Source organism: Ixodes scapularis, unplaced genomic scaffold (assembly GCF_016920785.2).
Source record: "Ixodes scapularis isolate PalLabHiFi unplaced genomic scaffold, ASM1692078v2 PGA_scaffold10__122_contigs__length_95168666, whole genome shotgun sequence".
Lineage (NCBI taxonomy): Eukaryota > Metazoa > Arthropoda > Arachnida > Ixodida > Ixodidae > Ixodes > Ixodes scapularis.
In genome coordinates, this window is record NW_024609836.1 from 41,376,786 (window position 1) to 41,398,593 (window position 21,808).

General features: G+C 46.5%; 1 protein-coding gene across 1 annotated transcript in view; it reads left to right on the forward strand.

Moving 5' to 3' along the window:
- The window catches only part of LOC120842478 (protein-cysteine N-palmitoyltransferase HHAT-like), a 90,201-nt gene that overhangs the window by 14,480 nt on the left and 53,913 nt on the right, over window positions 1-21,808 (forward strand). Inside the window, exons 5-7 of the mRNA XM_040213609.2 lie at window positions 10,988-11,206; window positions 13,851-13,966; window positions 20,145-20,351. Coding sequence (XP_040069543.1) covers window positions 10,988-11,206; window positions 13,851-13,966; window positions 20,145-20,351 — 542 coding nt within the window. The remainder of the gene's footprint in view (window positions 1-10,987; window positions 11,207-13,850; window positions 13,967-20,144; window positions 20,352-21,808) is intronic.

A 21,808-nucleotide genomic window follows, 5' to 3' on the forward strand; every position in this document is an offset into this window, starting at 1 on the left:
CTTTATATTTTTCCTCAAAACAAGTATACAGGGTGTCACAAAAGAAAATTTACACGGTCTTTTTTACCGCAAAAATGAACTAGGCATCGCCGAACGCTCATTCTCCGCCCAAAAGTAAAGCTAGAGGTTACAATCAGATGCCAAGGTTTCAGCCCGATCCGATACCTTAATCGAAAGTTATAAGTGATTTTCGTAAAATCTCAATGGGAAAATGGAGCCCATTTTTGCCCGTTTTCGGTTTTGGTGCCATAAAGCCCCATGTGTTTGAAAACTCTGTCGGCCGCCTTTTTCCCATTGAAATTTCCAGAAAATCACGTATAACTTTTGATTACGTAATCGGATCGGGCTGAAACTTTGGCATCTGGTTGGGACCTCTAGCGCTACCTTTGGGCGGAGAAGAAGCGTTCGGCGATGCCTAGTTTATTTTTGTGGTGAAAAAGACCGAGTAAATTTTATTTTGTGACAGAACGTACTTTTAGTCACATATGCTCCCCATCAAGTGTAAGGTGAGAAAAAAAATGTTCGTGCGAAAAATACTGTTATGAAAATATAGGCGTTCAAACATGCCTTTCAAAATTGAAGTCATTTACTGCCTCTTCTAGTCTTTATTATGTATCCATTAAAAAATAATGCAGTGATTTATAGCTTGTCTTTATGCATAAATGTGTACATCATATATTTATTCCAAGAAAAACGAAGGCGTCGTCTTGACCGTTCTGAATGATCTGACGTGGAATCACCCTGCTTTAAGTTTGGAACATCCCGGCTAATATCATACTAGTGACAATGAAAGACCAAACCTAAAAATAATAACTTTATCATTTATTTGATTGGTGAAGTTACACCAAGCAATTTATTTTGGTTGAACTATATTCAGCTGCGCAGCGAAACGGCGTGCTTCGGCTCTCTAGCTTTGGCTTCATTCCCACACAAAGTGATCCCCAAGTATACTTATTCACACGAAGGAAACATGGTTTCAGGAGCCCTGTCACATTGCAGCAAATGCAGCAGTCGGGAAACATGTCGCTGTCACTTGGAAAATGTCTTCGCCGACCTAGGGTGCGCCGCTCCGTCGCTGGAATGGGCTCCTACAAAGTGATCGTACAATCACTTCGTAGAAATTAGACAGACGAAAAAATACCCCAAAACGTAAAGGGACACTGCAAAGAAAAAACAAATCTTCGTTCTAAAGGGACACGTATAATATTGAAACTATCTTTCCACCAAAGAAAATAATATTTTGTTTTAGCATTATTTACGCCGCTAGACGCAATTTAGGTGCAGAATGTGGAGGTCGCAGCCCGGCTAAGCCCCGCCCCTTGCTTACAAGGTGCTTACATCTCTGAATGGCTGGAGAGAATATTCGCGTCTAAAAGGTTGGTTGTAAATTTGTACTATCTTGATCACAGTTAGCGGGAACGCCGGAGCGCGTGGCAGCGGGCACTATCAGAGAGATCTACCGGACTGGCGCGCAACTGCTGCGCATGCGCATCGCGCGTGCGGCGAGATTATATTCTCGTCGCGCGCATCACGTCATTTGAGCGCTCGTCTGTCGTCTGCTACGCGCGTCGTCTGCTACGTGTATCGTCTGCCACGTGTATCGTCTGCTACGCCTGTCGTCTTTTATGCGAGTCGTCTGCTACGTGTGTCGTCTGCTACGCCTGTCGTCTGCTACGCGCCTCGCCTGCTACGTGTGTTGTCTGCTACGGCTGTTGTCTACTATGCGCATGCTACTGGTGCTAGCAAGAACTTCGGCATCAGTGTTGCGGAATGGGCACCCCCATTCCATTCCAATTCCATTCCGGGAATTAGAGTTTTCGATAATTCCATTCCTTTCAACTCCTAGGAATGGCGACACAGGGCCCATTCCCACTCCTGGAATGGCTGAGTCGCTCCATTCCATTCCTCCATTTCCTAAACGTAAAAATTGGCACTTGACAGCTGCATTGCGTTGCAGGGTTAGGCAGAAATAGTCAAAAATGTATTTGAAAATACAAATACTGGGATAGATGAAAATAGTAGCTAAAACACTGATACTCAAATATATCTGTAAAAATGTATCGCGATACGTGTCGGAAATGCATTTTAAAAAGAGTCAAGATAGTCTTTGGAAAATCAAATACAGGAATACATTTTAAGGAGGGCAGAAATATAAATACTGATAATGCAATACATTTTTCAAATTTCTTTGAGACGTCAACTGAGATGAGGCTGTAAGTTTGAAGTGGAAGCTTTTTTTTCCCCCTAAATTACTTTAGGAGTCTTTAATGGGTTCAGAAAGCGTTCCATCAAGGATTGACCGCGGTCCCTTCCCTGGCATTCTGTCTGTCTGGGCAGTGATGCGAAAAGACTTCGACCTCTAAATAAATTCCATCAAAACATCATCGCTTCATTGTCCAATAAGGGCGCCCTAGTCAACACTGATCACATGACGTCACGGCGGAGTGAACTAGTATTCTTGTATCTGTTGGTGTTGCCTTGAACATGAAACTTTACCCACGCTGCTGTATGAAAGGACAATACATACTTTCGTTGTAGGTGCACCTTGTTGAAGACCATGCAGGCAGTTGCATTTGGAATTTTCGAGAATAGGGTGGGTCACCTGAAGCATCCTGGAGCACATGTCTTATCTTCTGTTACCGTTGAAAAATCGATACGGTGGCATCCCTGTTCTGACGGTCCTACCTATCGACCTTTCGCCTCCAACGCATGAATGGCAGTCCTCAAGTTTCGGCTTGCATCATCCAAACAGAGACCTGTGGATTGCGACCTGAGATGGCCGGCAGAGGTATGAGCTCTCCGAGAAACAGCGCGCTCGAGACGTGTCGCAGGAGTACGAAGTCTGGGTCGGCACAGCGAGGCCACGTCTGGCCTCCTTAGTCCTTCCAGGGTATAGGATAACCAGAGCAGCGGGTCAGGTCCACGTCAACTGATGACGTATCCTTGAGCCGTGCAACAGGCGCAGACGCATTCGGATTTGTGTTGAACTACACTGGTGAAAGGCGCCACCGCCGCCCCTCTTCCCCCCCCCTTTGTTCTTTGCTTTAACGCTTGTTTTTTGTATTGCATTTTTTTTTTTCTGCATGAGTCTGTTAGGGCTCCACGCGGGTTTGCAGTTTCCCGCTCATTTTATTTCTGAACAACTGACTCGCTGAGTAACTCGGTATACCTAAACGTAAAAAAAAAAAAAAAATAATAATAAATGAATAAAAAAATATAAAGAACCGGGCCCATTCCATTCCCACTCCATTCCATTCCGGGCAAAAGGTATCTAATTCCATTCCCATTCCATTCCCCTCAACGTTGACGCCATTCCATTCCCAATCCATTCCGGGGTCGCGAAAATGTGGAATGATTCCGGAATCATTCCAACTCCGGAGTGGCAACTCCGCAACACTGTTCGGCATACCCGAAAGGTGGTGAACCCTAAAATGAAAGCTCCTCCAATGTGCAAATCTGCTTTCCCGGTTTAGTTTCAGTGTTTGTTTAAGCGAATAAACGTTGTGACTTTTTTTCTTCTCGCGTCAGTCTGCGCCAGCTTCGCCGACCCCGCTTCCTGTGAAGTCTAGAGCTATCTCGGGCGCGGTGATCATAGACTAATTGTCGGCCAGCGCGTCTGCATCATTGATTAACGTGGTCCTGACTTTGATTACTGCATTTATAGCTTCCTTTATTGTCTTCCTTACTGTTATTGCCTTTTGGCCTGTGATAGATGTGTGTTGGTGACTGCGGGGTGCAGACGTCTAAGATTTCTGCCCATAAGGCTTGCTGCAGCCGATTGCTGTAATGACGACGTTGTGCCAGTAGTGTCGATAAGAAAAGTGCAAACTTTATTGCAGAAGTAAAACTTAATGGCTGCTACATGCAGTCAAAGAAAAATCAAGTCAACTAAAACAGGCTCAGTAACGGGTCATATCCCCGTTTAGCTCGCCATCCTTGAAGGCAGCGAGTCGTAAAGACTTGACACGAAAGACGCGTCTCCTTTCAAACGTTCCCATTCTGCTGGGACTGCGTCCCACAGCTGGTCTTCTGTGGCGGAATAAAGAGGAGTCCGCACCATGGCCGCCTCCATTCGGCCCCACACGTTCTCAATGATGTTGAGGTCCGCGCCCTTCGGAACCCATGGCAACTCCTCTATGCCGCACTGCCGCAAGTGGCCCTTCACGGTGCGCGCAGAGTGGATGGACGCGAGATCTTCCTGAAAAAGAAAGTTCCCGTCGGGGAAGAGACCACTCCGAACGAAGGGTATAAGGACGGTGTCCACCACGTCGCAGTAACTGGTTGATGTCAGCCTCCCGACTATGCGGTGCAGAGGACCGAGGCCATGTTTTGAGATGGCACCCCAAACGTTCAGGGACGTCCTGCCGCTGGAAGCAACGCGCTGCACGTAGGCAGGATCGTTCCTGCAGGAGCGCATCGACCTTAGTTGAGCGGTGTGATTTTTCAGCCAAGCTATCGAACTCTATACACAAAAATTACGCAGGTAAAGAGGAGAAAGGAACAAAGACTGTCACGACTACCCATATGAGCCAACAATAATAAAAAAACAAGTAAACAACATAATTAGCTTTAACTAACAATGGCATACCTGCCAACCTGTGGACTTTCAAATTCATAGAACTCCCGCGCCCGCGGGGGGGGGGGGGGGGGGGGGGGGGGTAGTAGTAAGAGGCAGGCACTTTTCGGGATGAATGATGATATATTTTGTCAGCGATTTCTCTGTTGCCGATTTCGCCTGTTGGTTCATTTTTCCAGCGATTTTGCTGTTGCTGATTTCGCCTGCTTTCGAAAGTTCTCTGAGTACACTTGTTCGAAGCACGCCTATACATTGCAAATAACATAGCAGAAAATTTAACTGTTAAGGGACCCCAGCCTTTTATCAAACGGAATTGCAGTAAATCACGAGTGTGTAGCAAGAACGTCAACGAACGACGAAATATGTCCGCAACGAAAACAATTATCAAGATCTACGTAGAACAGCTAACATACTAAGCAGGCCTTACCGTGCGCCGCGGGGTCGCCACACACGCACGGGTTAGTCTTGCCTGATGTAAAACGTCGATTCGTCTGAAAAGACGACCCGGCTCCAGTCATCCGCTGTCCACGACGCATGTCCCCTCGTAAAGCGGAGCCTCGCTTCCTTGTTTGAAGGAGATAGCAGGGGCTTCTGCGCAGCCATGGCGCTATGCAGGCCGGCGCTTGCCAACTTCCAACGAATTGTCACGTCCGAAACGTCCAATTCCAGGTCCTCTCGGATTTCCCTGGCCGAAAGAAAGGGGTCCTCGACGACAGCGGCAGTAATGTAACGCAGTCCTCATCCTCGGTCGTCGCTCTTGGGGGAGTCCCTCGAGGTGCGTCGTGGATCCGGCCTTCATAACAAAAAGCTTGAACGATCCTATTAACCGTCTATAGAGGCCTATTTACAAGGGCCCCGATGCCCGCTGCGAGTGCCCTTTCTGGGAGAGCTCGATGATCAATCGCCTGTCCGCCTCTGGAACTCTGGCCATGACGAGGTGCAGCAATCATTCTGACAGCAATGCAAAGGCGCCTGAATTTATCAAGCACACCGCATGCGGGGGAGGGGGCCTCGAATATTCTTTTAATTAAATTTAAGAAACAAAAAAGGTATGATACTCCGTAGCAGACGACGCGCGAGCGCTCCGATGACGCGATGCGCGGGATGAGAGCATATTCCCTCAGCAGGCGCGATGCGCATGCGCTGGAGCTTCCGCGCCGGGCTGCTCTGATAGTACCCGCTGCCACGCGCTCCGGCGTTCCCGGTAACTGTGATCAAGATAGTACCTCCGTGCCGTAATACTATTTTAATCGACTATTTTTTTTTTTTTTTGAAAAGCAACTACTCAAGATAGAGCTATTATTGTTTTCAATTGTATTCTGACATTGCTTGTCCCGCTTTGGTTTGAAACATTAACAAACATGGCCGCCGGCCACTGCGGAGTGCTGAACCAGCATAGCTCATTCAGCTCGTCAATGTTTATGAGTGCGGATCGTTTTGAGTTTACAAAGGTGTTTAGAGGAATATCTCAATACCCGGGATAGTTTTCAGGCAACAACTGATGCAAGTACGCACCTTCGGAATCGCTAGGCGGATAGCTGTTTTTTCTTTTTTTTTTTTTAGCGGGACTGACCTAAGCCTAGCGTCCCCGTTTTGATCGATCTGGCTTTCTTTGAACGTATTGATGCTGAGTAATGATGTTGGTTCCCGCAAAAGCGGCCCCGCTGCTTTGTGAATTCTGTAACCGTCGTGTTTCCTACCATGGTTTCGATACGTACACAGGTAAGAATTTGCGAGCCATTTGGCTAGAGGCAACCGGGCGTTCGGCTCGGATCAAGTTTGTTGAGGTTTGTTCCCGTTATTTCGCTTCGAAAGGCGAGTAGGTCTCAAGTTTTACAGTGCAGCTGACATATGCCAAAGCGAATAATTTTAAGTAACATTTTAATTGTGCGTCATGACACTCTCTCACCTTGCTCGCAGATGCCATGCGAAAAGGATCAAACACACAAAAGCTAAATTACTGCACATTTATTTTGCTGTTTTTTTAATCCTCTCGGTCGCTTTCTGCACTCTCAATAAAAAAGGGTGTAAAAGGGTGTAGGACCCTTTGTCCCATATAATACACCCCAAAATTTCAATTCGACGTACAGCGCCCTACAGTCGAACAGACGGCCCTAAATTTTACGAGGGGCTTGATAGCCGCGTGGTATAACTTTTGAAATAGCTAAAGTACGCATCAAAGGCCACATAAAAAAACACCGAGTTTTTACAGTAGGGCCAATAAAACCCCTGTACTTTTTTTTGTAGTCAGTAACAAGTACATTATCTATTTTAATAAGTTGTACAACACGGCTATCAAGCCCCTCGTAAAATTTCGAGCCGTCTGTTCGACTGTAGGGCGCTGTACGTCGAATTGAACTTTGGGGGTGTATTATATGGGACAAAGGGTGTAACGATCACCATTTTACACCCTTTTTTCTTGAGAGTGTACAGCCGCTTTCTACCGCACATCAACAGACGGCTCGGCTCGGCTTGTATTGGACCGTTGCCCGCGCATGATAGAACGCTCGAAGCCGCCTTCGTGGTAGAGTCTCGCGAACGTTGTAAAAGTTTTTAGACGGGGGGTGGAATAGCAGACGGACGATGGCGAAAACGGACGCTGATGGGCAGCGTTCATGTCTGCGTCATACGGACATGGCAGACGACAGTAGACGGTGGTGAGATAGCAGACAATGCGGGGGGCCGTCGCGCGTCTCCTCGCTCAACTAGCAGGCGTTTTCAGAGGCCAGAATAGACGCGCTTGATGTCGCGAAAGGTAGACACCAGGCTTTTTAGCGTGTTCGGCCGAGCTGCCAAGCCAATCCAGTAGTAATGTGCGAAGCAACTGATTTGTGGGCGGGGCTTAGAGCGGGACCTCCACCTAAATTGCTTCTAACGCAGTAAATATAACATAAAACCATTTCTCTTCTCGTAGAAATATTACGAAAAAAAACACGTTTCCATCTATGCTCTTAAAAAAACGTTTCTTTCTTTGGAGTGTCTTTTGGATAAGAGCGCTTTTAAGGGACATTAGAGGCATCCGGGTAAAAAAAAGGCAGGGGTTGTTGCTACGAGACAAAAAAACACCTAATCTTTTTTTTAAAACGTGTGAGGTGCAAAGGTTCCATCCAGGATGAAAGTGCCATGTTGGCCCGAACCACCTTTGAGCAACCAAAAACAGGTCTTAAAACGCAGATTCAGCTCCTGTAGAGGCACTAGGATGCGTCTCAGCTTTTGTCATTTGAGATGGGGTGGATGTAAATTATTCTCCAAAAGCATGACCTATCAGATGATGATGATTCAATATTCAAAAAATTCAATATTCAGTGGTGGCTTTTTTTATTATTATGATGATCTCGAGAAGAACATTTGGCTGCTATGGTCAAAATGGTTTCTTGAGTTTTTGGGCGAAACGGCCACCCTTGGCACCGTTAACCTGACAAACCTTTCTTTCAGCGACTTTGTGTACGTTCAACGTTGTGTATTAGTAAGAATAGCAAAATCCTGCACAGATAACATACAGCGAAAAAGGGAACGCAGTTTCTAGAGAAGCAAAGGTCACTCAACTTTTAGCGAGTGGACCGCTGCCGCAATCTGTTGGCTGTTGCATCGATCAGTCGTGTGTTGTTCGCTGATGGACACAGTAAGTAGGAAAAAAAAAGCTTTTTGATTTATTTACTTTTTACTCACATACTACTTATATTTCGAAGATGTTAGGCTTAAAATTCACCATCTACAAGCTAGCTTTGTAGTAAATCGTATAGCGCGAGACGTTGAGAATTCGATTTGTGTGGTTTATTCGAAGGGTCAAGGCGACATCGGATCCATCGGGTACCGAGCGGTTTTCAAGCGACGTACTTCCCGCTCAAAATATCGCCAGACGTCATCTTAATGAAGTTTCTCCCCACACCTTTCCATTCGCGGAGGAAGTGTTTTCCTTTGAGTTCCTTCGAGTCGTGATCGACTGTTCTAGCCAGAGCAGTCTGGAACATTAAAGAAGCGACAACTGTTACTCAATTTTCCTACATACCGCTATTTATTCGAACATAAGGCAAGCCACCGATAGAGAAGTCGACCCGTCGGCGGCAAAAATGGCTCCCGATAGGTACCACGGGCAACTTCGAGAGGAAATAGGCGGAGTAAGCATGGGTTTATGCCGCGCGAATTCGTCCCCAGTCTTACCCACTGAGTGCTGCCGTCGACAGAGCCGCTCGCCAGGCTTGTTTTTATTTATTTATTTTACAATACTGCAGGCCCCGTTAGAGCCCAGGCAGGAGTGGGGGGAAAAAAGAAAAGGGAAGGGATGGCAGAGACACAAACACACGCGTTCTTCAACACAACATTGATACTAAATAGCATATATCATCGCAATCTCGAAAAAATACATCAGGGGTAGGGCTATCAACAGCGTCTTTTTCCAAGCAATTATTAAACCGTGTATTTCGGCGTGTGACGTACTTTAGGTAAGGTGATGAATCTAAATTAAAGTAATACTCTTGGTTAGATAGAAAAAGTTCAATCTGAAAATTTTCCGGCGCGATCTCAAAGACTTTAATTCAAGTGATTTCAACATTTCTGATGGGCTGTCTAAGCGACGGTACCTATTGCATATGAATCACGCAGCTAGCCTTTGAACATTTTCTAATTCGTCTATGGCTCTTTGTTTACACGGATCCCAGACTACGGACGCATATTCTAAAACTGGCCTAACTAAAGTCTTATACGCACTGAGCTTGACACTGGAGGGGGCTACTGGAAGCTTGCGCCTTAGGGACCACAACGCTCGCCTCGCAGCAGCACACACAATGGCGCAAGCGTATTCCAGTTCAAACTGCACGTAATTGTTACCCCAAGGTACTTAACTTCAGAGGCTTCTTTAACTTAAGTGCCATTAATTGTATAGGGAAAGTTCAGTACAATTTTTTTTTATTCGTAACCCCTAGTAATGTACATTTCTCCAAGTTTAATGGCATTTGCCAACGTTCGCACCATGCATAGACATTCTGAAGATTATTTTCGAGAGCTAGCTGATCATTACGGGTTTCTTCTTCCTTGTACAGTATGCAGTAGTCTGCAAACAACCGAACCCGAACTCTGTTATTTACGCTTTCAACTATGTCGTTTATGTAGATAAGAAACAGCATCAGTCCCAGAACCGATCCTTGTGGAACACCCAAAAAAACAGATTGACTTGAAAATCGCTTATCAATTTCGATAAACTGGGAGCGGTTTGAAAGGTACGACTGAACGAATTGGACTAGGTCGTTTTTTATTCTGATTGCGTATAGCTTCTGCACTAGTTTATGATGTGGTACTTTATCGAAAGCCTTTGCGAAGTCTAGAAAGATGGAATCGACTTGCTTTCTTTTATTTTGGGCGAGGGCAAAATCATGTAAAGTCGTTACTAACGTGCACTGTTGATGTCCCTTGACGAAAGCCCTGCTGAGCACTGGTAAGGAGATTATTTGCTTCCAGATAATCAGTAATATACCTGCACACTATGTGCTTCAGTGTTTTACAAGAAACAGAAGTAAGGGGTATAGGGCGATAATTAAAAACGCCCTGAGGATCACCACTTTTTAAAATCGACACAACACGAGCGCGACGCCAGTCAAAAGGAATCTCTTTTTGTTTTAGTGAGTTATTAAAAATGACGAACAAAGAATGCGATAGCCATTCAGCATAGCGTCGAAGGAATTCGTTAGATACATTGTCCGGCCCACACACTTTTTTAACATTTAGCCGAAGCAAAAGATCAAAGATTCCTTCCCGGCTTACGACAAGGTCCCGCATTGCCGACGACTTATCACAGATGCTATTTGGTTGTGCTGCCGAATGGGGGCTGAATACGGATTGAAAGTACCTATTGAATTCGTTTGCCATGTCGGTTTTATTAGTGACAAGAATTCCACTAACATTTAAACACTTAGCAGACTTTTTTGTTCCTGATAAGAATTTCCAAAATTTAGCGGGCGCTTCCTTCAGAGCACATGCTAAGTGATGGCGAAAAAAAAAAAAAAACTCCGTGGAAATTGAAATTTTTTCTTTCAATTCTTTTATTTTAGAAAGTTCAGATGTCCCATACTTAATGAGTTCACTTTTTACGCTGCAATTTACGTCGTTAGTTGAATAATCTCCCTTGTTATCCAAGGATTGTTTCTTCTTGTGTGCATGTGCACCAGGAATGACGCCAATAACTAAGCCTTCGCATGCAAACCAATGGGGGAAACGGCGGAAGTTGTTCATCAGCATAGTGGAACACGGTTCACTGTAACTGAAAATGTGTTTGGCGACTCGGCCCTTTATGCGGGGAAAGCTATTTTTAATGAAAATGGGATAGCTAGGGGGGGGGGGGGGGGGGGGCGCCTGGCGAAAAAAAATCAGGTTTTGCGGTTGTTCAGATTTTCACTGCTTGACGACTTTCTCTCGCAGTTCGTGCACAAGCGGCAAGGAGTTACGGAGCATTTCCTGACGTCAGTTACTGTCCCCTGGACTGTGCTGCGGTGCCTGAGTTTCAGCGTGGATTTCGCCACGGACCCAGGATCCTCCAACCGCAGGTTTCCCGACTTCTGGATGAGCCTGGCCTACGTCTTTTACCTGCCGTCCATGTGTCTGGGTCCACTTATAAACTACGACAACTTCGTCGCACAGGTAGGATGCGCGAAATCTGGCGATATTGACAGGGCGGTGAAACTATTTTTCACTTCCCGCAAAATACAACTTCCAATTACTCCATGACGTTCACAGCCTCTGAAAGTTGTGTGTTGTGGTTATGTTTATACAGCCTGAGGTTAGTCTGCCTCAACGGACGACTTGTCTTTCAGCTGTAGATGACCAATTTAGCCAGTGCAGTATAACCCCTAATCTGAGGTCCTGGACGTGCACCACGCAGTAGTGACAGACGATCGCATGCCAGTACGATGCTCATCCAGATCAAAACGGGCAGGGGTGGGGATTGAACCTAGCATTCCTGGCTAGGGTGTACTGGGAACTGGGAGGTGTGCCGACCGCGTCGGCCTCACCACAGCTCGGTGCCCCGTGGCCCAATTCTGCCGCAGGGGTCTAGGGTGGCGCTGCCAGTCGCAGCAGGGTCAGGAGCAGCGTTTAGCGAGGCTGGTTTGGGATGTGTTAGTGTGACTATTTCTTGTTGTTTTGCGCTGTTTGTGAAGCGATTTGTATTGCGTGCTGCTAGTTGTGCCGAGGAGACAAGAGACTCACAACAATGTCAAATAATGAAAAAAAAAAAAAAAAAGTTTGTTTTGTGCCGGGGTGCAATGTCGGTCACGATACATTCAAAGAGAAACTCTCATTGTTTCGGACGCCGAGCGACGCCTCTCTGCTCGCGAAATGGGATTGTCAGATTCCAAGAAAAAAGACAACTGATGACGAAAAAAGGTGTGTCACCTGTGTGACATGTCAAAGAAAACTAACTTATTCAGGTGGGATTTTTCTTCAATAAAGACAGCAGTTGAAGTTGCTTCATTTATTTTGCCAGTCTTCGTGTTTGTTTTTATATAATGCATGCTCAGAAGATGAAAGCAATTAAGACATTTCCTAGTCTATAAAGATTGACTGAGAACGCAGAAGTAAAGAAAAGCTCGCGTTCATTTTGCAATGCAACTGACAGAAAAGATATATCAACACCAGAGCAAAAACTAGGTATTTAAAGGTCTTCAAAATGAACAGTAGCCGAAAAAATTGATTAGAAGAGCTTTGACACTAAAGTGTAGAGCAAAGCATCGCATCGCATCGCATCGCATGCTAGTATGTAAGGTGAGATAGACAATTGTTCTTCTATAAAAAAAAGAAAAACCAAATAAAATGAAAGAAGCGAAACTACGTAAGTTACTGACTGCTCCCGGGGGCATTTGTGCTTTGAATATAATCGTCTGCCGCTCGCCCATGTCGCGCATTTCACAGGGGTGTGAGATAGGATAGAACTATTTCCCCCAACCGAGCAGACAAAGATAAACGAAGAATACTATCATTTTTACGCCGAATAAAGCATTTCTGCTGCGACCGCCAGGCTTTTGTCATACGTCGGATGGCCGCGCTCTGCACCACAGCGAACTCACCGGAGTGCTGGCACGTGGCGACACACTGACGGCCGCCGGACGGCACACTTTCCCATTCTAGTACATCCTATCCTGGGTTCTGCAGCGCGAGCTTTCGCTCCACGTGCTCCGAGCTGACCTGTGCTAGCTCACTCGGCCACTGATCCCCCGCGTCTGAAACGCGCGTTAATTCCCTTTACGCAATGGCAGTCACAGAAAAAAAAAAATAGAAACAAACGCGCAGCTTTCATTTACTCAACTCGCAGCCAGCGCAAGCGGCCACGTGACCTGGTCCCGATTATATGCTACCAGTGTTGATCATAGCCGTGCGTTGGGACTGGCAAAACACAGGGCACAGATAAGTCTCACATATTCTTAGACTTTGGCTATTCCCATCACGACCTCCTCTATGCTTACGACCAAAACACACGCAAGTACCGCACAGCCCACCTAGGGACCGTGCTGGTTTGCATTCCTGCCGAGAGATGGCGGTGCAGCTCAGCTTTTCTGCTAGACACCCTATATTACATAGAGTTTCTAACTGCTCGATCGGGGCCAGCTGCACGGGCCGCATTTTCCATACGAGCTGTAAAAAGGTGACGAAAGCGTTGATCGCCTGCAAACGTCTCCGCCTTTCTTCCAACTTTCATCCTCTCCTCGCGTAAACGCGACGCATGAGCACTTGCGACCGATCGTAAGCAGAAGGGGTCCGCCATTAAAGTACAAACGCTCATGGTTTGAGATGGACATCCTCTTCAATATGTTTATGGTTATTCGAGTAGCTATATCACTGTACGACAGCCTGCACATGAATATCCGATTCAAAAGTGACCACTCCCCGTACTTACCTGCAGAAAAGTGGCCTATGCACAGCGGCCTGGAGTTGTAACTTTGCTCCGAGGCTAGTCAGTGGGCCTTGGGGAAAGCCCCCACAACGTCATTTTCACTTCCCCAAGTAGTCGTTTTTTCCTTAGAGTGTTTAACATGGATTGGGAAAAGATCATACACCTATTTAGTGAGAAAAAAAAAAAAACACTGAAACAAAACCAAGTTGTTGCGTATGTTTGCCGAAAAATTCAAGGTCATACACCATGCCAGCGATTCGCGTCAGTAACTCTCACGATCTCCTTCTCCTGCCAGCTTTATCGTAGACGTTTTTTTTTTTTTTTTCTTTTTGCACACTGGTGTTTAGATATTATGAATTCTCGCGTAAATTTCCCCTCGTTGCCTCTGTGTTTCAGTTGAAACAGCCGCCCAAGCCCTGGACCGTGGGCGAGCTGGTCGGCTGTCTGATGGGCCTGGTGCGGAGCGCTTTCCACTTAGTTCTCCGTGACATGATGAACCACTACTTCTACAGGTGCGTACCAAGAGACATCTCACGGTACCTCTAGCGAGGAGTCGCCTGACGAAGGAACTGTTATTTACATACGCTCTCTTCCTCGTGTCCATCGTCAATTCTAGATCTGTTTACATTTTGTTTAACATGTACTGTAAAATAACTGAGAGAATGGGAACGGTGTGGTGTCTTCCAAACGCTCGGTTTCCAACAGGCGCTCCATGCCTTCCGCCGTGCTTTGGCTGCGTGCGCGCGCGCCCGCACGAGTTGTCTCAGCATTGCCAAAGCATAGCCTCCTATATACTGACAAGGCCTGGCAGATCGCTACGAGAAGCGGCCGCCGAAATGCAAAACGGTGGAGTTGCAAGCAACGGATGAAACGAGAGTCACGTTACTGGCGCCCCGCTGAAGCGAGACGCCGAAACACACTTCTCCCGTGCGAACAAGCGTGTTTCGGGTCCTCGCCGTTGCAAAAGCTGTGCGCTGACGTCCAGGTTCCCCGAGAAATGGCTCTTTGATGCTCTGTGCTACCAGATCCTCGCGCTCCAAATCTGCGGCCGGCCACTCTATGGCTTCGTCGTCAAACTGCCAGGCTCGTGATCAAATGTAGAAAGCTCGCGCTGTGGGCGGGACAACTGAAGGTCCTCTCTGCCGTTTTCTCCGTGTCGAGACACGGACCCATGCTTAAGACTCGAGCCCTAAGACCGGGTAGCTTTATTATAAATCTACAATGGGGGCTGGGCTTCTAGAGCTTGTAATGGAAAAAGTAAGATCGACGTTTTCAACGCCACGATGATATGTTTTCGAAAACCACCAAACAGTAGCACTGGCAGTGTTAAACGCTTCATTACTTCCAATGTTTTTTTTTTTTTTTTTTGGGGGGGGGGGGGATAGCTGTTATTTTGCCGTGGTAATTCGTTCGGTATAATGGCGAACAGATTCTAATAAATAATCAGTTCGAAATAATATTACCTAATATAAGAGGAATATGTCAGCGTAATAAACACGTACTTATTTAAAGCTAATTCCGTTCGTTCAATTGTGCCATATACAGGGTGTCACAAAAGAAAATTTACACGGTCTTTTTTTACCGCAAAAATAAACTAGGCATCGCCGAACGCTCATTCTCCGCCCAAAAGGTAGAGCTAGAGGTTACAACCAGATGCCAAAGTTTCAGCCCGATCCGATAACTTAATCAAAAGTTATAAATGATTTTCTGAAAATTTCATTGGGAAAATGGCGGCCGACGGAGTTTTCAAACACATGGGGCTCTATCCCGCCAGAAACCGAAAACGGGCCAAAATGGGCTCCATTTTCCCATTGAAATTTTCAGAAAATCAGTTATAACTTTTGATTAAGTTGTCGGATCGGGCTGAAACTTTGGCATCAGGTTGTGACCTCTAGCTCTACCTTTGGGCAAAGAATGAGCGTGCGGCGATGCCTAGTTTATTTTTGTGGCAAAAAAAGATCGTGTAAATTTTCATTTGTGACACCCTGTATGTACAAACTTTTTGTCAACATTCATTTCTCGCTTTCCGTCGATAGCGTTGTATGTTCAGACAATAAAGTACTCGTCTTTTAGCTTATTTAGCGCTGTAGCAATTTGTGTAAATACATATATGCATTAAATCAAACTTTTGTGCCACATTGAAAATATCTTACGGTAGATGGACAATTTCTTCTCTTTTTTTATATATGGCCAACTTTATTTATTTTTGCCATGTCTAAACTAAGTCTAAGGTACTGCACTCGGAAGGCGGACTTGAAATCGAAACAGTAGAAACATTTCAACATTCCACGTCCAAACAAGTTGAACGCAGAGCAGGAAAAGTGATAGGATCTATCCTCCGAGATGCTCAAGGCTAAGCAGACAATTAGAAAGACAACACTATAATTGCGTATTTTGTTTAAATATTATTTTTAAAGATGAATCTCGTTATTTAATAGCCACACCTCGTGTGTATGCACTTGCATGGTGCTCGGTGGTATAAGAGAAATATTCAATTTAGTTTTATCGGACGACCGCACCACAACCAAATATAGAACACGGATAAGATTGCTCATCTTAAAAGAGTGACAAAGTCGGCGCGAACATGCTGCCGACGGGTCTTTGTAATTCTCTCATACTTGGAACATTACCGTCAAAGTTACTAGCGCAATTGAATCTGCTTATCTATCCCACAGACAAAAATTTAGGTTCGTCAATAACACGGCTTAACTAATCCCTAAAAGCACCAATGTCCTGTTCGCGGCCACTGTGTCGCGCAACGTACCTGCGACTAGGGTGAACCCATAACACCTGACCAAACAGATGCATGGAATAGTTCAGCCTTCATGCATATCATGACTGCATAACGTGGAACGAAACTGCCTAATAAAATTGGGTAATGTTTAGGCAATGTCAGCTGAATTTGAGGTCAGTAGATTCGAGAATTGGAGGTGGAAAGAGTACGTGTCGTGAATTGTTTTAGCTCACAAATAAGAGTGGCCTTGATATAGAACGTTAAGCGAAAAGAAAGAAAAACTCAAATAAACCGCATAAGTGTGATAAGCTGGGCGAGTTTGTATGAAGATAAGGTGAACAGTACAGCGTCCCCCAAAAACAACAATGACAGAGGAAAGAAATATGCACGAAACACAAGCGCTGACTCGCAACTGAATTTATACGCAAAAGGGAGAAGAAAACGTGCTGAAAGACAGGCGGTCCAGAGAGTGTAACTCACCAAACCACACCATCTAACTAACATGTCTTTGTCGGTGCCTGAATGACTGCCTTCTCGAGCATGATCGTTCACTGAAACCTACGCTGGGCGGTCATCTTCCGTACACTGGAATACCTGGTCTCGTCCTGCAATTCTTTCCGGCACAACACCATTCGGACATTATCAAGACAAGACGAAAGCCTGCAAAGGGTTTGTATTAATAACCTCGGGGACTGCTGCACAGACATGTACAAGTTACTTCCAAAAAATTTACTAAATACCGTTAGTCGTTACTCGCTCGAAAAGTAACCAAAAGGAACACATTACTTCACCTCAAATGCAGCGAGTTACTTTTGTAACTTTGACCACCAAATAATTAACTACTTTTTTTTTTCTTTTTTATTAAGTGTTTTACCTAAACGGCAGCTACCTCTCGAGGTTTTTATCAGTTAATGCCCGTTCACACTCTTCGACCTCTTAAAACTGGGTTCCTTGAAACCTCTTACAACGAGAGGACACACTGGCGCCATCTATTGGGTAGCAGTGTAAACTTGGCGGTGCGGCATATTTTCTTTTTCTCTCGCGCATTATCCTTTCTTTTTTGGCTCGAAAAACTTTTGTCAACGTTATAAACGAGCCTTTCTTATCGGTATTACGCACATTTGACCTCGAAAATCCCTCAAAACTTTCGCACTTGTTAAATGCAGTTCCAGGGTTACCGCATAGAAGACGCCAGCATGCAAGTCTGTTCTCTCCTCCTAAGAAATTTTAAGGGTTTTAACAAGTCTCGTCTCTCTCGGTCGTACTCGGTTGCAAGAGTGTGAACGGGCCTTTATGTTTCCTCGCTTAATTGAGAATACACCTCCGGCAACGCTGAAGAGTCGTTCTACTGACGCGCTTGAAGGAACGGCACTGTTGTGTTTCAAGAAGAGCTGGTTAATCTGGGATTCCCCTCTCTCTTTTGTTCTATCTGCTTCTAACGGTCGAAGTTCACAATGGGTTGTGTGCCTTCCCGCGTCGGCAACCCCTGGACTTACATTCGGTCTGTACACGATTTTCTGAGGTTCAACCAACGAACCTTATTCTGCTGTCTGGATGAAGGACGTTCACAGTCATAGAGTTCGACTGACGTGTTCAGCGATAAACGTTTGTTATACCGTTTTAATGTTTAGATGTTTTTCGGGTTGCCCATCTGCCTTTGTCGCAATAGACGCATACTTAGGTTAGAATTAAAGGGACCATGAAATTACCTTTTTACTTTTGCCAAAAAACAATGTTCACTGAATGCCGAACAGGCATCCGTTTTTGTTTCGGTTTATTAAGAGGTCGGCTCTACTGACCCTGAACTTGAGTCCCACGCTCTGCAATCTCTACTGGAGAATCCTGAGGGTGCACTCTCTGATGATTCCGGCTTGCTAAAAAGGATGAGGTGCGCCTCTCACACGCAGCAGCTGGCAGTTAGTGACGCCTTGAAAGGCTCGGGCTGCGGGCACATTGTTGAAGGCAGCCGTGCGCTTGTTAAGAGACTACGTGTCAAAACTGTTATGTCCCTGATCAGAAAGCTAGGGTTGAAGAAACCAGTGCTTGATTGTCCGGCGCAGTGGATGTCCACGCTGCATATGCTCACCAGGCTACTTGAACTAAGAGGCTTCGCTGGAGGGTTCCTCTCAAAAGAGGAAAGCTTCAGGTGGACTGAAGACGTATGGGCGGAAGTCGAAATGCTCGCAGTATCCCTTCACCCGGCGGAAGTGGCGACGAATACATTGCAGAAGGAACAACTCACTGTTGGAGATTGCTACGGAGCATGGCTGAGGTGTTCCATGGACACTTCCAAGATATAGTCACCGTTAGCAAGGGCCTTGGTCCAGTCAATGGAAAAAGAGTGAGCGACAACCTCTTGACACGGACGTCTACTGTGCAGCTGTGTACTTGGATCCCCGCTACCGCCTTCTTCTCACCCCTGAGCAGAAGTACCAGGCCGCGTTGCATTTGACAAAGACTTGGAGGCTGATCACAGTTCTGCAATGCGAGCAAGATTCTACCCTTTCTTCTAAAACTGCGGCGGCTCCAGAAGATCCGGAAGACGCCCTAGAAGTGCTCCTCAAGGAAAGAGAGGTTGAGGCTGGCATGCACGTTCGAGGTGCCAGTAGCCCACTTGATATAACATGCCTCCTGGAAATGCTAGACAAGGAGCCGCTGCTTTCAAGGGACAGTAAAGTGTTACAGTTTAGGCAGGAGAGAAGGAAACGCCATCTAGAACTCTACGCATTGGCGCAGGTAGTCCTTGGAGTGCCTGCGACCCAGGTAAGCGTGAAGCGAGCCTTTTCTGCACTGAAGTTCATTTTATCGTCTCAGAGGTGCCGTCTTTCCCCGAATATGCTGACGACGTCCTGCTGCTTCGGTCAGCTGCCTGACATTGAACTGCGCTTCCACCCACGTGTCCCGGCGCTAGCTCGTTCGTGCCACACAGTAATGTGAGAATTTGCTTTTTATATGAAACACTTGTATAAAATATGCATAGTTTATCTTTTGCTGACGTCAGTTGTTTTTGTAGCATATGAGTACGAACCGGTTCGAACCGGTTTGAATTTTTATTTCTTCACTCCGGTGTTGAACCGGAGCTGAACCGTTTTCCCAGAACCGGAATGAAAACCGAAACGAAAAACATTTCGGTTCGACTCCCTGCTTTAAACAGAAACCTTGTTTTTAGATGGGACCACAAGGCGAAGTCATGCCAGTTAAATGACAGTGTTGTGTGGTAAGTGACGCACTCTGGACTGCCTGACTTTCGGAAAGTTTTCTTCTTCCTTTTGTGTATAAATTCAGTTGCAAGTCAGCGCTTCTGTGTCGAGCATGCTCCTTTTCACTGTCCTGTTTTTCTTTGTGCGCTCTACTGTTTGCCAAACAAAAGCAAAATAAAACGTCAACACAAGCGCCTATCAGAACCAACGTACGTATACGGCAGCGTCCAGCTGTCTTGTGCCCGAAACTCCTGTACCGACCAAGCACCCAGACGCATGGGTCGCCTTCCGTTCCAGCAGTTCCTTTAAAAACCCGAACAAACACACAGCACCTGCCGAGTGCCGATGAAAAAGTACAGATAGCCAGCCAACTTATTTCTCCATCCCCCTCCCTCCCTCCACTAAATACTCCAGCGCCAGGAGCCAACGACAAGAACACAACACACAAAAGGATAAAAAAAAAAGAGAAAACAAAAACAAAAAAAAACACCGCGTTTTCAACTTTGCGATTGACAGAAACAAAGCAAGAAACAAAACATCGGCCATGCTTCAGCCCAGCGCCACTGATGATTGGCTCCTTCGGAGAGTGGCCACGTGTGCAACTCTCCGAAGGAAGCCTTTGATCCTTGCGCCGTTTCAGCGCCATTGAAGGGAAAGGCGAACATCCAAAAACAACCTGTTTAGTTACATTGCAGAAAAACAAAATTAAACCCCTGTCATCAACTGAGGGCATCTCCACTCCTTTTAAACGCGCAGTTCAGCACTGACCTGGATACCAAGCGCTGTGTCCTCAAAGGACCTGCCTAGTCTGGTGGGCTTCGACATCTGCCTGAACTTCATGTTCTACGTCAAGTACCTGGCCTTCTACGGTGTTCCTGGAGCTCTGGCGAGGCTTGACAGGGTTCGGCTGCCGCCGCCGCCAACATGCATCGTTCGGGAACACCTGTGTTCACACTTCTGGAGGTCTGTAATGAACGAAAGTCCCTATGTTTCGGGTCGAACTCCGTCCCTTGGTCACGGGTGATTGTGAGGTGAACGGCGTGGGGCACTGCATGTGTAGGCTGGCTGTGGGGGTTGCGTCCGGGTTTTAGCATGCAGGCCCAGTTCCTTGCAGGCCTTGTTGAAGGTGAAGTTGGACTTGAAGCTGACAGTGGTGCGGTTCAGGTGCACCAAACTTTTAGCAAGCTGAGAAGCGTCTGGACCGCATATAGTCATTGCATATAGATTTAAAATTGAACATTTTAGACAGAGATCCGTCTGATTACGAAAAAGCTGACTGAAATTCGAAACTCTAAAAAAAGTTTTAACTTGGCTTAGAGCTTAACTTAATTGTGGCTGAGTTACACGGGCAGCCCTAATATCAGTTAAGCCGGCCTGAGGTTAGACTTAACTAAGTATAAGGTGCACGACGGACATTCTAGAACACAGTTACGCTTAAGTGTGCATGGCAGTTATTGCCAACCATACCCTAGTTACACGGGCAACTTTGACCGCAGTTCAGCGGGACTGAAACCAGATTTAACTGCGTTTAACGTGCATGATGGGCATTCTAGAACGCAGTTACGCTTAAGTATGGTTGGCTGTTACTGCCGAATACAGCCAGCCGGCAATGGCCAGGCGGCGCCATGAGAGTGCTGCATTCAGCGCCACGAGCGGAGGCGTGTGTTAATGGGGCGGCCAGTCTGCCCGTCGGGCCGTGGCGAGCAGAGGCGACCCCGATTTCAGCAGTCCTCGTGTGTACGTGCGTGCCGTGTGCCTGGTTCTTTTATGAAGCTTTTTAAGACCATCGGGAGTCTTGATAGGTCGAAGTATTTAGAGCAAAATATAGAGTTGTCATTTGGACACCAGTTTTTGTTGTCTTCACCACTTGTGGGGTCGCTCTATAATAATCGCGGCCCGATCGGTCTGTGCTTCGCTCGTCTCCTAGGAAGTAACACAACACAAAGAGAAGGTAACGAATCGGTTTACTGTACTACCGGGTTGCCCGTCTTCGAGAGTCGGCAGTCCGGACCCGCCGAACCTAGTTCTTGCCCGTCGTTCTGAGCTCGCAGTCGGAGTCCGTGTCCAGACCTGCGGATCCTCCTTCCCGTACGCCAGCGCTGCGTAGGCTAGCTCTTCCGGGCTATCACAGCCAGGGTTTCTCTGCTGAACCGCTCCGGGATCGTCATAGCCGAGGCCGGTATGGCCAGGGCTCGCCGTTTCCGTCAGTCCTGATCCGAACCTCGCTGGTGGAATGCTCCCGTGGATTGCCATCGGCCAGACCATATCGTTCCTGCTCGGTCAGCCTCGTGCAGCACGCTCTTCCTATTTCCTCGCCGGCTGGCCTCCGCTCGCGCCTCGCTCGGCCGTCCTCTCCTCCCGACGCCCCCACACACTAGAATAAAACTTGGGTCATTAGAACCAAACTCTGCATGCTAAAG